General features: G+C 40.1%; 1 protein-coding gene across 1 annotated transcript in view; it reads left to right on the forward strand.

The window, feature by feature from the left end:
- Positions 1-15,953, forward strand: part of NFATC1 (nuclear factor of activated T cells 1) — a 144,257-nt gene that overhangs the window by 76,551 nt on the left and 51,753 nt on the right. The window contains exons 7-8 of the mRNA XM_074943147.1: positions 5,203-5,258; positions 6,951-7,083. Of these exons, the coding sequence (XP_074799248.1) occupies positions 5,203-5,258; positions 6,951-7,083 (189 nt within the window). The remainder of the gene's footprint in view (positions 1-5,202; positions 5,259-6,950; positions 7,084-15,953) is intronic.

Here is a 15,953-nt window from a genome sequence, read left to right on the forward strand (position 1 = left end):
ACATCCAAAATATTTAATAAATTTCAGTTGGTATTCTATTGTTTAACAGTGTGATTAAAACTGCCATTAATCACGCTTAATTTTTTTTTAGTTAATCCCATGAGTAAACTGTGATTAATCGACAGCCCTACTATGTTTCCTTTGGAGGTTTCTTGTCCAAGTACACACTTGACTCAGCCTGCTTACCTCGTAAGAACTGATGGTATCTCAACACAAGGCTGGTTGATTGCAGGTCTGAATGAGAGGACTCCAACTTAATATCCACTCTCTCCTCTAGCATAGAAACCTACCCTTCCCTCAGGATATAATTGCAGATCAATCATCTCCATGTCAAGCGATAACATGAACACGCTTCACAAGGAATGAATGATTAGAAGATAAATCTAAAACTTGTGACTCCTGTAATGCGGAAGGATTTGGATGGCAGTGAAATACACATTAACTTGAATAAGTGTAGGGTAGGCTATGTCTGTAGGGCACCCAAAAATCAGAACATATGGTCATGCCATATTCTGCTCAAACAATGTCTCAGTTTGGACCCCAGTATTGCACAGTTTGCTGTGGATCTCCTATATTATAAGGTGAACTGAGCTGTTCAGGAAATCAGTGTTGACAGCAAACTCACAACAATTAATCAAACAATGGGCTCCTTTAGGAGAAAGTAGCTCCATACCTTTGATTGAAAAATATATCTGTGTAAAAACTACAGGCCCAATTCACCATTGCACCAAGCTCGGCTTAACTACAGATTGGAAGGAGGCAAAGTATAGGCAATGAAATCCTAGATAATATCTGTTCTTTTCTATGTCTTTGAGTGAGCCATGGTTATTGGGGAAGCTGGAATATTTTTAACCTATTCAAGTAAAGCAAGACAATGTAAGTGTCTACAAAGTCTCCTGTTATGTCCATTTCATGGAGGAAAGGCTTGAGTGATCACCAGATACAGATGTTATATGCTTTCTGGTTTCTAGTTCTTTTTTGTTTTGATAATGCATATTCTTTTACCTTGCTGTTCCTCCTCTTAATTTTTGTGTGCCTATAAAACCTTCACGTTAATGTAATCTTCCAGCTAAACTGCTGGTTTGATTCTTGTGATCTCTTAAACCTCTAGCTATTTAACAGCAATTTTCTGGTGTATAGAAAGTAAACACAGTCCTAGAGACATATAAAGATAATTTCCAATGTACACCAATAAGGATTATAAGACAGCAGAACAATTCTTTGGAAAGCCTTTATAGCTCTTTGACTCTAAGTTACAGCTGTATGAAGAAAAATATTGAAGCCTAACAAACCACAACGATATATGTAAGTAACTGATACTGTGAGGTTTACTCAACTTCTTTTAGCGCTTCTGCTGTGTTAAAACAGGCCTACAATGCCTTTTTATGTGGAAATCTTCTAGTTGGGTGTGGTGGGGAAGCCGTTCCTGTGACTCATGCTGCAGGGAATTCCCTAATGATTTAGAATATTTTTACTTCTGGACATCTGCACAGTTTCCTTTAATTCTGCAGTGAGCAGTTGATAGGAGTGAACTACAAAGAACCATTCACTGTTGAGCCATTTCATTTTAAATGGGTGTTTATATATTGAAAAGTTCAAAAAAACCCATACTAATGAAGTAGGTGTACCGTGTTTTCATCACTAGTAACTCCAGGGGCTTACTACAGACTGAAAAAAAACCCGATAAAGCAGAGCTGGATGAAGCACACTCAGAACAAAAAATGCTATCAATAACGGCACATCACAGTTATCAGTCTTTCAGTGTCAGACTTCCCAACAAATCCCTGTGTTTTCAGTTGACAATTATACTGATCACCAGCTGTAAATGATGACAAACAGCACTAAATATTGCCCTTCCAGACTCTAAGATCCATCCTGAGTAGAAAGAGCCAAACAGCTTCCTGCTTGCATAGAACTTTTGTTATTTGTGTAGCTAGTTCCTCACACTGGGCCTGATCCAAAGCTCATTGAAGACCCCCCAGAGTGGGGCCAAGATTTAATCTCCAGTAACTTCAGTGGGCTTTGCTCTATGTTCTCTGTGGTGTGCCTCCCTTCCCCGTACAAAAAAAATTAAAACCCTGAGGCATTCTCTTGATTCAAAAGAGAAGCAAAATGTGAGATTTGGAGAGAGACTTCCCATACATCTATCCCTTCAATATACCATAACAAAATGTTAACAAGCACTCTGACTGAAACGAGGCATTTGATTTCAAGAGGGGATTTTAAAAATACTTTGTAAACGTAAATAAATAAATAAATAAAATAAGTTGCTTGGAAAAGACTCTCTCTTTCTCTCTCTCTCTCTCTTTTTCTCATAACAACTGCCCATTTGGGTACAGTAATTCCAGAGAGTAAACTTTAACGGGAATGCCTGAAATGTGTCTGCTTCAGCTTTGTGTTATGTCTGTAATTTGAATTATTTGCATTTTGGAAAGGTATAAATTGCTCTGGTGTACTTTTGTTGGTCCTTGGCCAAGAAGGGAGTTGCCTTGGGCTCTGAGTCAGCCAGGCTGATGCAGATGTGGCAGACTTACAATGGAAACTTTTGTGGTTTATTGGTCCTCACTCCTCAGGCACATTCTGACAAGAGACAGTATCCTGCATACTTGGTAGGATACTGGGCATATGTGGCACTGGAAGAAAAATACTTTTCCCTGAGATAGGCAAATGTTTCAAGCCCCCACAAATTGTTCCATTCCCATCTTTTTTTTCTTTTCTTTTTTCTTTTCTTTTCTTTTTTTAAATTTCAGCTGAACTATATAAACCTGCAAAACATGTTTACTGTGAGAAGTTGACGTAGTGGTCTAAGGTTTCCCTCCTGGAGTTGATCCCAGTCCGTGGGCGTTGAGATTTCCTTCTCGGTTCACCAGACGTAACATGAAGAATTGTCTACTTTTTTGTCTCTGCTTCATAACAACTTCTCCTCCTTATGTTTTGGTTAAATGAAATGTCACTAACTCTTAATGAGTCGTCTGTTTCCCCGCCCCTTTAAACAGCAAAGGTCTGGACATTCTCAAGAGAATTTCTTATTGGACCAAAAGCTAGTGCTCTTATTAGCTTCTAGATAATAGCCAAAGAATAAGCACAGCTCGGGATTATTTTATATATAACAGTTTAGATTATATCATCTAAAATGTTTCTGAAAAAACTCACTCTTTGTCATCATAAAAATTTAAAAAGCACATAATGGCAGCACTGGATGAGGTAATTGAAAGATTAGCTGTAGAAGGAGCCATTTTGAATTTTACAAAAATATTGGCAAGAAATAAAAACAGAATCCTGAATCAAGTCATTCATCTTGCAAGGTGGAAATTAAACATAACGAAATAACCTGAAGTTTGGTAATCCATTTACAGAAGCAAATTTAACACATGCTAACTACTAGACTGCACTTCTTTAGGTAAAAACACTACTAAAGCAGAGGTTCCTAAGAAGACTGTTACTCTGAATAGTTTGTAGTGCTGTCAAAATTCTGATACTTTCAGAATCATGTTAATTTCAACTTCAGTTTAACTTTTTTTTTTTTCACAGAGAAAAGATGGGTCCCAATTTGAGGGATTGTGGTCAGGTTTTTTTATTGTCAATTTAGAAAAAGCATCTGGTAGATTAATTCTGAAGTTATACCCAGTACTCCTGCGAGGTCTGTTTAATCCTGGCAGTGCTAAAAGACACTGCTAGAAAGATTTGAGTGCTAATTCTTCTCTTCTGTCTTCCTACTATTGCAATACCTACTGCAAAGATTCTTCTTCTTGTTTATTTTTATTTGGCGGCATGATTTAAAATGGAGGAAGAAACTAAGGCATATATGCTGATTATTTCTGATAGAAATTAGTTGTGCTCAAAAGTGTGTAGCATTCACACTGTGTGTCTCTTTGTTAAGAAGAAATGGTTTTAGACTTAAAAACAATCACCAAAAGCCAGTTGCACTACAGCATTCCTTTCACAGTGGGAGTGCTGTACACAAAAATATTATTTACAGACATTTGTAATAAATCAGACAGTTTTAAATGTGTCACCTCCATCCTTGGCATGAAAGAGAAGAGAGAAGAAAAAGTGCATTCACTGGTACCTTCCAGAGAGGCTGTTTTTTTTAAACATGTGAACAGCTGTGTGGTGAAGTTCAGAATAACTAATATTTGCATTTGCATGTCCCAATGCAATAAATATACAAAAGAGATGACATCAAGTTTAATTTTCCCATTCACTCCAATGACATCTCATGTGCATTAAACCACAAGTGTCCCTGCTGCTGAACTCAGACAGCAATCTGTTTGTGGCCATTTGTACATATTTTTCCTTTTCTAGGATCAGTGAATGGAAACCTTACATTTTGTATTATTTTTCTCATTTCCCTGTTGTTGAGTTTTGAAACCCTGAAAAAAGAATCTCCTCATTGGCCACTTGTTCCTGTACCAATGAATTTTTTTAAAACAAATATTTCCCAAAAGAAATCACCAGAAAACCCAAAACTCATGGTTTAAAATTAATCTCATGTGGACACATTGAACTAATAGAACAGGACTGGCCAAAGCACAGCCTGCAAGCCAGATGCAGCCCCAAAATTCAACAATGTGGCCCACGGACGTACTAGGAGCAGATCCTTCACTGGTGTACATCGGTCTTTAATGTGGAGGTGTCACGCACAGAAACTACATTTCCCAGCAATGTTCCCTCTTGATCTAAGCAGCAGAAACGTAAACAGCTTGTGTCAGGCTGCTCGTATCAAAATAGAATATTGCATGCCGGGACCTATTGAAGATGAGGACAGCTATAATTTGATACCCTTCATTACACTGCTCCTTTTTAATCCTAACTCTTGGCTCTGATAGTATTTATCACTCATACATTTCAAAATACTTTACAAAGAGAGGTAAGCATCAATATTCCCATTTTACATATGGGGAAACTGAGCGGTGAAGTGAGCTACTCATATTAGTGATGAATTGTTTTTAATCCCAATCTCTTTACTCTCATCTTCTCCCTCCCTTTTAAACAAACTAAATGGTATCCCATGCTCCTGGCAAGTTACTTATGTACCTTCTTGGTTGGGCAAAGTTTGGGCAACCCATCAACAGAACTATTTTCCTTCTTCCTTCACCCCAACAGAACTTTTATAACTTGTCAACAGCTGTATGCTCAGGCTGAAGGGGAGAAAACAAAGCACAGAACTAGATTTATTTTCCTCCTTCTTTTGTCTTTTAGATGGTCACCATGTGTGGGAAATGGAAGCCAAAACTGACAAAGAAATGTGCAAACCAGTAAGTATGCCTTAATTTTAACATCACAATTAAAAATATGTTTCATTTCGCTAGCACTCTTCTTCCAGAGTGGGCTTTCCAAGACTTTGGCACTCTTTCCGAACCCTGACACAAACCAAGTACTAAGGCCTTCCCTCTTGGAAACCTTTCTTTTAATGGGAGTGGGGGCAAAAGGCCTTCAATGAAATCTATTCTGAAAATAAATGCATTTGGAATGTGTATTTTCAATATCTGGATGGGGCCAGCCTGTATCTTTTTTTCTTTTTGCTGGCTCAATTCCACTTTGAGCTCAGCAAAGAAAGATATTCAGTTCTGGGTTCTGCTTTTCTCAAAAAAACACACCAGACACAACACTTTCTCTGGCTTCCTTGTGCCTTCTCCAGAAATATTTGGAGTCTCCTTAGGAGACCAGCTTCACAGTTTGAGAAGCGTATATCTTTACAGACTTGATCACTGAAACCGTCACTGAAATGCAGCTATTTATAGGTGGGAAGCACGGCCTCTATTCCAGTCCAGCAATCCTACACAACGGTTTATTAGGAGACGTGAAGAATAATTTATCCAATGGAAACTACAGGGGAAATGTGGGCAAACTGTTTAAAGACCTGAATGTGAAACCAGCCAGGATACTAATCACTATCAATCACTCTTACTCATTCAAAAAAGTGCTAGGGGTCTTTTGGTGATCAAAAATAGAGCCACAGTCTTACTTTTGGGTCTAAAAGCTGATGCTGTCAGCAGCTAAGTCTGTTCTTAGCACCCTGTTGGAACATTGTTCCACTAATAATTCAGGGAAGAGAGCCATCTAAGGGATCACCAGCATCGCTTCCTGTAGCACTTGGTGTCCTTTTGAGATTTCCCACCCATGCATTGACCAGGCCTAACCTTCTTGGGGTGAGAAGAGCTGACAAGATCACCCCACGAACTGACGTGGCTGGAGAAATATGTTAGATAAAAAATATTTCATTGTGGAACATGGAAATACACCTCTACCCTGATATAACGCTGTCCTCGGGAGCCAAAAAATCTTACCGCGTTATAGGTGAAACCGTGTTACATTGAACTTGCTTTGATCCACCGGAGTACGCAGCCCCGCCCCACCCCCCGGAGCACTGCTTTACCACATTATATCCGAATTCGTGTTCTATCGGGTCACGTTATATCAGGATAGAGGTGTATTATTAAAAAAGAAAATCTTTTTGTGATATCAAGAGTAAGCTCTAATCACACCATTTAAAGCTTCTTTTCTTTCTATAGTACCCATACTGGGCATCAAAGCAGCTCAAACGTTATTAACAAATGTCACCCAGTGATGCCCGACTCCAATCTCATCATTCTGGAAACTACTGTTCTTAAAGTATAAATTCCTAGCAAGGAACATCTACAAACATGATACATGTGGTACAGTTTTGGTTATCTTGCCTTCACACTTCTGACCCCAATAATCAAACTCATTGCTGAAGAAACCCAAATCTAGGCCAAGCTGCAGGGAGCATTAGCCAGAAAGGACCCAGAAAACCTGCTGCAGGCACAACCTTCAGCTCCACCAAGGCTTGCTCACCAGTTGGTATGCAGTGACGATATTTCTCTTTGGGAACTCAGCAGAGACATTCCCATAGTTGATGTGCTCGTATTATTGTGCAGAGCCACTGTCTCAGATATGTACTGACTTTCTAATGTTTGTTTCTGTAGAATTCATTGGTGGTGGAGATACCACCTTTCCGCAATCAGAGAATTACCAGTCCTGTTCAGGTCAATTTCTATGTCTGCAATGGAAAGCGAAAGAGAAGCCAGTACCAGCTATTCACCTATCTTCCTGCTAATGGTAACAATATATTTCTAACCTCCGGTAGTGGAAACTAGAGAGATGAATATTTGCTAAAAAGACACAGAAAAAAGATAGAATGTAACCGATAATAATTCTGTAGCTCACTCGAGCAATTTAGGGCTGTAATTATTGCTATAAAATAAAAAATGTGAGCTGCCCCACTGGGCTGTCTCTTAATTTGCTGTCTGAAGAAGACACCTTCCAAATAAAGTGTTTCCTTTTCAGTGGTAGAGACTTCTGAGCTCTCTCTTGTTGGAACAAAATCACAACAAGCGTTATTCATTGTCTGCAAAGCCTGTGGCCTCAGGGGGACCCTGGATTGTGCCTGTGTTTATACATGCTCAATACATCTAAGAGCTCCTCATGTGGCACATGAGGAGAAAGAAGGTCCTCTGTGCCCGTGGGCAGCAGAAAGACTCTTTAAAAAATGAGATTGCTGAGCTGTCTCTCAGGCTTCCTCGAGAGTCCCAACTTCCCAACCCCAGAGAGCATATCATTCAAACAATGCTTCTGAACTCACCCCACAAATTGTGCTGTGCTCTGAGCTGGAGCTGGTGGGGATTTGTCCTGCCACCCGTCCTTCACCTGCCTGCCTGTTTGGGGTTGGAAATTGAGTCTCAAAGTGAGGTGAGAATCCCTCCCAGTGTTACTTATAGGCTACTGTGGGTGCTGAACACACAAGCTCCTTGAATGTGGAGTTGAGAGGCCAGTTCTAGCCTAGCTTAGGATTGAGTTAGGGGGTAGTTAATGCTATTTGCAGGACAGGTGCCTGGCCCCAGGTCAGAGATAAAATGAAGTCCACAGCGTCCTTTTGCTGTCTGTCAGGTTGGTGGGCCAGAGGGACCTGTCAGTGACTCTCTGTAGAACAGGCCATACAATGGAGTAAGAGGGAGCAGGCATTGCTAACTCACTCTTGAGCAGCTTGGCTCAAGAAGCATTTTTCTTTCTCTTGAGAAAAACAAGGCCCATTGCACTCATCTTTCCAAGCTGGCTCTTGCAAAGTCTGCATGCACGAGGGGATTGAGTGTACCACTTAGGAACTATTCCAGGATCTCCTGTGAGAGAAATCAGATTGTGTGGCTACTTTCGTGAAGTGCCTTCTGTCCCCCTACTTTCTTACCATTCAAATCAGAAGGTTGATTTCCAGTTGAATCCTCCTCTGGAGCACTGTTGAAAAGCATAATGGGAAGGGAAATCAGAAGGTTTTCTAAAATCCTTTATGTATATGAAAGGTTTGGGCCATGGGGATTTTCACAACAAGTGTGGTAATCTGTGCTGTTTTGGAACCTCATATTGCCAAATGCTATGAAGTGATGATAACCTACCAATACTAGGGGCATTCAAGAGAGAGGTATGTGCAATATTCATCATAAAAAAGGTAAATTTACTCCTGTTTCTTTACATTTAGTTATAACTTTAAAATGGATCAATTTCAGAGAGCCCTTTTTTGGTGAGATATGAAGGTTTATTTAAAGTGAAAATGACCTAGTTGTCGAGGGAAATGGGTTGGCAAGGAAAACATGCTTAAATTCACACTTTTCACAGGTTTCCAAGGTGAAAATAGCCATTTTGTAGGAATTTTACGCAAAGTAAAATGCAAGTTGCATGATATGGCTTGGAAAAAACAACCTTGCAAACATTCTAGGTGAAACTCCATCAAATACAAGTGTTGAATTTCACACAGCTCTAGTTTGATGCCAGTCCTGACTTTTATCATGACTTTAATTCAAAATAAAGCATCATAAAGTAACAGGGAATTTGACAACAAAAGATTACTCCTTAAATGTCATAGAAGGACTCTACTGAGGTGGTTGCCCCAGGTTTTGTTGAATTAGCCTAATTATGCAAATCTTCTCTGCGGTGTGTATGTCTATGTATAGTCGAAGATTGTGTAACTCTTCTAGATGACAAACAGAAAAGTTATCATTCTCTTATATGATCCCTTCAGCAGCAAGCATCTGTTGTGATGGCCAGAGATAGTGCTTACCTTGCCATATACCTTCCATAGATATTTAAATCGCAGATCTGTTGCTGACTGCTATTTGCACTACAACACCTTCTTTCAAACAACAATACTCCTTTCTTTTTCATCTGCCTGGCCCTGATTCTCCATTGCCCTGCACCTCGGGCCATCATTTACATGAGTGCAAAGTGAGTGTAAAACACTACCATTTGGATTTAGTATCACTTTACAATCTCTTTGCAGGAGTATAAATAACTTCCCAAGAAACAGGCAATAGAGAATGATCTCCTACTTTATTTTGTTGAGCCCTTATGACAATGTCATTTTTTGAAACACTGTGGGCCTGATTCGCCACTCCAATACTGGTTTTATGCCCATGTAACTCCAAGGACTTCAAACCATTGCAGCCTTGATTGACAGGTGTAGAACCAGTGTAAGAGAGTAAAAATTCTGACCTGGGAGACCCTTTTTGTATATAATATATAAATAATTTTAAGAAACATGCTGATTTGTTTACAAACTCCCTTATGCATACAGAAGTAGTAAGAATAAATATATTTTTGTAATCACCTGTAATTATTCAAAGAGTATATTTTTGTATTGGTGATGCTTGTAATTGTTTGCATCATGCCCTTTACTGGCAGGGATGCGACATCTTGACTATTGTCATATGTATATACATGCAAAAATTAGTTTAATTTTAGCACTAAACTCAGTTATCCCATGTGCTATATTTAATGCAGGTTTTTTTTAAGTTGCACTGGTTTATCTAATTTAATTCACAAGCTTCTTGTAGTTTGCAAAGATATTAAAGAAAACCAAAGTTACACTCATCAAGAAAAAAATAATTAAGCCAGCAATTACTATGTTACCTAGGTAAAAAGGTTTAAAAAATATCAGCAACATATTTGTCCAGTGAACACCTCCTGCCTTGTTCAGACAAAATCACACAAAGTGTACAGACTATAGATTTTTAACAAGCAAATGTCAAAGTAATCATAAAGTATTAGATGTGGTTTTACACAAATCAGGTAGTATATCATGTGTTCTTCCTGTTTTTAGCCTTGAAATGTTAGCATATTGTCTGATTAGAAAGCCTTCCATGGATTTACTTTTTTCTGTGCATTAAGGATCCTTTAGAAATTACATGATACATGTTACACTTTACATCTCAGCTAAACATTCCCAGAGCAAGGTATAGTATGGTACCAGCAAGGTACTAGCCTTGTGCTGGTACTTTTTGTGGGGTTAGAGGGAAGGAACTGATACACACACGCCACAGGGTCACTTCCCAGCTGCTACCATAGTCTTAGAGCCAAAGTATTCCCTACAGTCCTGTTTCTCCCCATTTTACAGAGGCGAAGAGCCAATGGATCCAGGTAGTCATGGATTCACTCAGTCACAAGCTCTGTGAATGGCCCCATATAGCACGCAGAGAGTACAACTTTGTAGCATGCAGAGAGTGCAGACCACTCTGTACTGCAGAACTCTCTGCTTTCCCTGCAGTCAAGGACTTTCTAGGCTGTGGAGACATGGCAGGATTTTCCCCTCTCTGTATAAATGGAAACAATTTGTAGGAAAGGAGCTTACTTGGGGGATCATGAGTTTCTACAGCATAAAACTATATCCCATAATGGGAAAACTTGTACATAAAATAGAGGCTTTACAAGGTGGGGAGGAGAAGTGGAGCTGTGTTTTTGAAAAGAGGTGAGTCTGTATGAAAACTCTGGCTTGGACAGACTCAAACCGTGGGGGATTCAAAATCCAGATCTGGTTCTGAATTTTGGCTCTTGGGTCCACCTCTGCTGAAAGTAACTAATCCCAGATCTCACTTTCCTATTATCATACGTAAATTGATGATAGATAAAAGCTGTTGATCTTTGGCTATTGGCATTTTTTCTAAATGTTGCTGCAGTATTATTCAGGCCTGAGCTACTGTATATCAGCTTTACCCTGAAGCCTGCAGGCTTTCAACGTTTGAGATTATACACTGGACATATCTGTCACACAGAATATAAGCAAGTTCCTTAACCTTTTGATGTAGGTGAGTCCGCGCAGCTCATTTTTCATGGCCACATACCATTAAAATATCCCAGCTCCCCCCGCTGTTAAATGGTGTAAACTGTTAATCTCTGCAAAGCAAGATGAGATTACCCTTCAATAGTCCACCCTTTAAAGGCAGTCTTCATAGTAGCCCTTTTTTAGATATTTGCTCCAGAGGCTTTATTAGTATAGAGTGTAATGTTACTTGTGACAAAGCATTAGCCAACTCTGCATTTGTATTGTATTTTCATCTAAAAACACCATTATTATGTGTGCTAAATATTTTTTATTTTGTGTAAGATTGAATGTTTTTGTTTATATGAGTTTGTTACGTGATTAGCATAATCATTTATGTTAATAAGAATATTAGTGGGCATAATCAGTAGGGTTTGGGGAATTATCTAATCTGAAGGAGGTTATAGGAGAAGGAAAGCACTTAAAAATGCATGCTACAGTTAAAAATCCATTTGAGATTCCATACAGCGTGTGTATGCTACTCTTAAGAAGGTCTAGGTAAGACTAGGGTCCAGATTTTTAAAGGGATTAGACCCCCTAAATATGTTTGAAAATCTAGCCCTAGTTCTCTGTCTCAGATGCAGATGTTTAAAGTTGTCCTGTTGCGTGGAATTCTGGAGAAAGTTGAGAAGATTTCAAGAAATTCATTAACTATTAAAATTAGGTGTCTGCTTATTCAGATTTCTTTTGAACAGGTAGATTAAAAATCAAGGAGACCTTTTTAGACTTTTGTCTCTCATAAACAGGGGTTTAGTGCCATCTAAGGTATCTGTGGTGTCTGCAGAGTGCTGATGTCACATACTGCTTTAGTTCATTCAAAAGTTCTCTCTTCCATTACATTTTGCCACATAAATGTTATTTAACAAAGCAGGGAAAACAATCAATGAGTTTATTTGTCCAGGAAAAGGTTGTTATGATGTGGGAATGCTAGGACTTCCAAACTGCCTCTGTAAATTAGATCTGAAAATAGAGGCCAAATTCTGCTCTCAGGGCATGACTACATTGCCCCACAGTTCAGACTATGAGGGTGCAAAGAGCAGTGCACACCAAAAAGCAGTGCTGGAACTCTTCCCCTGTGGACGCTGCAGGCATGAACTAAAAGGTTCCTAGTTTGCATTAATGTACAGTAACTCCTCACTCAACGTTAAAAAGAAAAGGAGTACTTGTGGCACCTTAGAGACTAACCAATTTATTTGAGCCTAAGCTTTCGTGAGCTACAGCTCACTTCATCGGATGCATTCAGTGGAAAATACAGTGAGAAGATGTATATACACACAGAACATGAAAAAATGGGTGTTATCATACACACTGTAAGGAGAGTGATCACTTAAGATGAACTATTACCAGCAGGAGAGCGGGGGGAGGGGGAGGAAGAAAACCTTTTGTAGTGATAATCAAGGTGGGCCATTTCCAGCAGTTAACATTTGAAGTGAGCTATAGCTCACGAAAGCTTGTGCTCAAATAAATTGGTTAGTCTCTAAGGTGCCACAAGTACTCCTTTTCTTTTTGCGAATACAGACTAACACGGCTGCTACTCTGAAACCTGTCACTTAACGTTGTAGTTATGTTCCTGAAAAAAGTGACTTTAAGCAAAACGATGTTAAGTGAATCCAATTTCCCCATAAGAATGAATGTAAATGGGGAGGGGGGTTAGGTTCCAGGGAAAAATTTTTTTTGCCAGACAAAAGACTGGCGCGCTCACACACACACGCTATAAGTTTTAAACAAACAATTTAATACTGGTACACAGCAATGATGATTGTGAAGCTTGGTTGAGGTGGAGGAGTCAGAGGGTGGGATATTTCCCAGGGAATAGCTCAGTGCTAAATGGTGAACTAGCAATTGGCTGAGCCCTCAAGGGGTTAACTCGTTGTTAAAGTAGCCTCACACTGTACAGGGCAGCAGGAATGGAGGGAGGGGAGACAGCATGGCAGACAGAGACACACACTCTGTGTGTGTGTGTGTGTGTGTGTGTGTGTGTGTGTGAGAGAGAGAGAGATGCGCATTTCCCCTTTAAGTACGCTGACCCACTCTGAAATACACTGCCTTGTTAAGTTAATCAGCAAGCTGAGACCACAGCTGCTGCCAGGAAGCTCCCTCTGTCCTGAGCCCTGACATGTGTCCCCCTGCTCTGTGGAGATGGGGTAAGTGGGGGGCAGGAGCAGGGGGGAGGGGGGCACCCTGACATCAGCCCCCCTCTTCTCTCCCCCCCCCAGCAAGCAGGAGGATCTGGGAGAAGCTCCAAGGCAGAGGGCAGGAGCAGCACATGGCAGTGGGGGGAGGGACAGCTGAACTGCCGGCAATTGTTGGCCTGCTGGGTGGCTGCTGCACAGGGAACTTAGGGGAGCGGGGAGCTGATAGGGGGGCTGCCGGTCCTCCCTGGTTCCAAGCCCTCACCAGCTAGCTCCAACAGGCTGCTCTTCCTGCAAGCAGTGGACAAAGCAGGCGGCTGCCAAACGACGTTAGAAGGGAGCACTGCACAACTTTAAACAAGCATGTTCCCTAATTGATCAGCAACGTAACAGCAAAACAGCGTTAACTGGGACGACTTTAAGTGAGGAGTTACTGTAGTCCTCTTCAAATAGGACTACATTAGTGCAAAATAGGAACCTTTTAGTTCACGCCCACAGTGTCCACACAAGGGAGTTAAAGTGCAGTACTTTGGTGGCACTGCTATTCACACCCCAGGAGTCCAAGCTGTGGGGCAGTGTAGACATGCCCTCAGATACACTGGTGTAAACTTGTGTAAAGTAAATCTGTTGTCTTCAATGAAATTATACCAGTGCAGCTAAGATCATTGGTTGATCTTAAAGCACTAAAAGATGTTTTAAGGTGTGTTAAATATAATAAAGAAAACTGGATCAATCAAACGGGAAGCTACCATTTTGAAAGTCTAATCACATAGTCTGAGACACAGGAAATACCACTCTTGATCACATTAAAGAAAGGGAAGAGACTGGTTTTTTCACACTATTTTAAGCTATAAATAGCAAAGATTTTGTGTATTCAGTGTAACTTTTCCCATTTAAAAAACATTGTTTGTTTTTTTAGGAAAATTTTTGTGTTCCATGAGCGAAGTTAATAGGAAGTTGAAAAAGTTGGTGTACCTGTTACACTGACACCAAAAATATTATTTTGTACATTGTTGTTGGTAAATATTTCCTGTTCTCTGTTTCACTCATGCTTTTAACTCTAATGAATTATTTTAAAATAATAAATTACTTTATAAATGTTATCCCTACCACTTTTATTATTTAGTTAAATGCAGATGATAAGCTGCGTGATCTTCATTTAAAAGCTTAACATATTGGATACATTTGGGGACATTTGCTTCACCATATGTGGGCCAAGTTTCAAAAGAGCTCGACTTCTATTTCAGCACCTAAATAAGCACCCAGTGTGCTGAGCTCATTTGAAAACCTGGCCACTTATTTAGGGGCCTAAATAAGAGCTACGTTCTTTTGAAAATCTAACGCTAGCTTTGAGAGCTACGCTCTTCTGAAAACCTGGTACTTAGTTACTAGATATATCTGATTCATGGTTCATAGCTTTGCAGTCTGAAAGTGATGAAAGTTCTCAGGGTGCTTATGAAAATGGTGATCAGTGCCCACTGCACGCTTTTTTCAGCATCCTACTCAGCTTCCTGCCTTAGCTCTAAAATTATCTCCTGACTATGCTGCAGAAGAGTACGATCAGCAGTTTTCTAGTGATTACATTTCGCAGTCACACCTCCATTTCATCTCACCTCTTCCGCCAGCCACTCACTTTCTAAGTTAACATGCTACGTTAGTCATATTAGCTGAAAACAATAAAATGAAGATGTAAAGCAGTGAGCTTTAATGTGACATAGAAAGCAGCTTTTACTGATGGCCACCTGACACATTTCGACTTGGAACTTCTGGTGAACTTTCATATCCGAGGCTGGCAAAATATGCATCCTTGCTATGTCTGCAAACTGATCATCGGATTATGTGGGGAACCTGGGTCAAATCCTGTTGTGGGGTTGTAAAAAGGTCATAAAATGCACCGGGTCAGGTTAGAAAGAGGAGCTGTTCTTCAATGAATTTGCAAGATAAGACAGGTGAAAGTGGGTGGGTGGGTGGGGGTGTGTGTGTGTGATCGACAGGCTAGGAGAGCTGTAGACCCTGGCTTGCAGAAGCCATTTGGAAAGCCGCTGACTGACACAGCCTGCGCTCAGGACAGACAGGCAGCTAAACCCAGATAAACCAAAGCAGAAAGAGAAAGTAACCCTCACAGCTGCTTATGCTACCACACAATTCAGCCCCATAGAAAGTCACTTTTAGTTAGTTCAGGGCCAACTCAGAAAACCAAAGAAACAACAGTTTAAGTGTGTCTGCAGGCGGATGTAAATTGTATTTATATCCACTGTAAATCAACTTTTTGCTGCCAGAGCTGTGCAAAGGGGGCCTGGTGTAACTGTGAATTAGGCTCAAACTCTCAAATATATTAGAAATGATATTGTCAGCATTGACAAGCATTCTCCCCCATCTTCTTTTTATAGGCAGAATGATTCCTGAAGGGTGTGTCGTAAAGTCTGCACTAATCAGGGCAGAATAACAAGGAAGGTGGAATGGCTTGGAGGGAATTTTTTCTTCACTTTTTTTTTTTTTTAACCGTGAAAATCTGAATTATGGTTGCTCATTTCTACACAAAGTGCTGTTACAATTTATTTCATTTGGCTGCTATGTGCCTGAATGTTACTTTTGACATTTAACAGTGCAACAAAAAGCAGGCAAGGCTTTGTCAGACTCCTGTTTCCACTTAAACAGTGGATAAATTCATCATAACTGGGCCATCAACTCTTTTGTTACATTCCAGCAGCAGA

This window comes from Natator depressus, chromosome 2 (assembly GCF_965152275.1).
Source record: "Natator depressus isolate rNatDep1 chromosome 2, rNatDep2.hap1, whole genome shotgun sequence".
Lineage (NCBI taxonomy): Eukaryota > Metazoa > Chordata > Testudines > Cheloniidae > Natator > Natator depressus.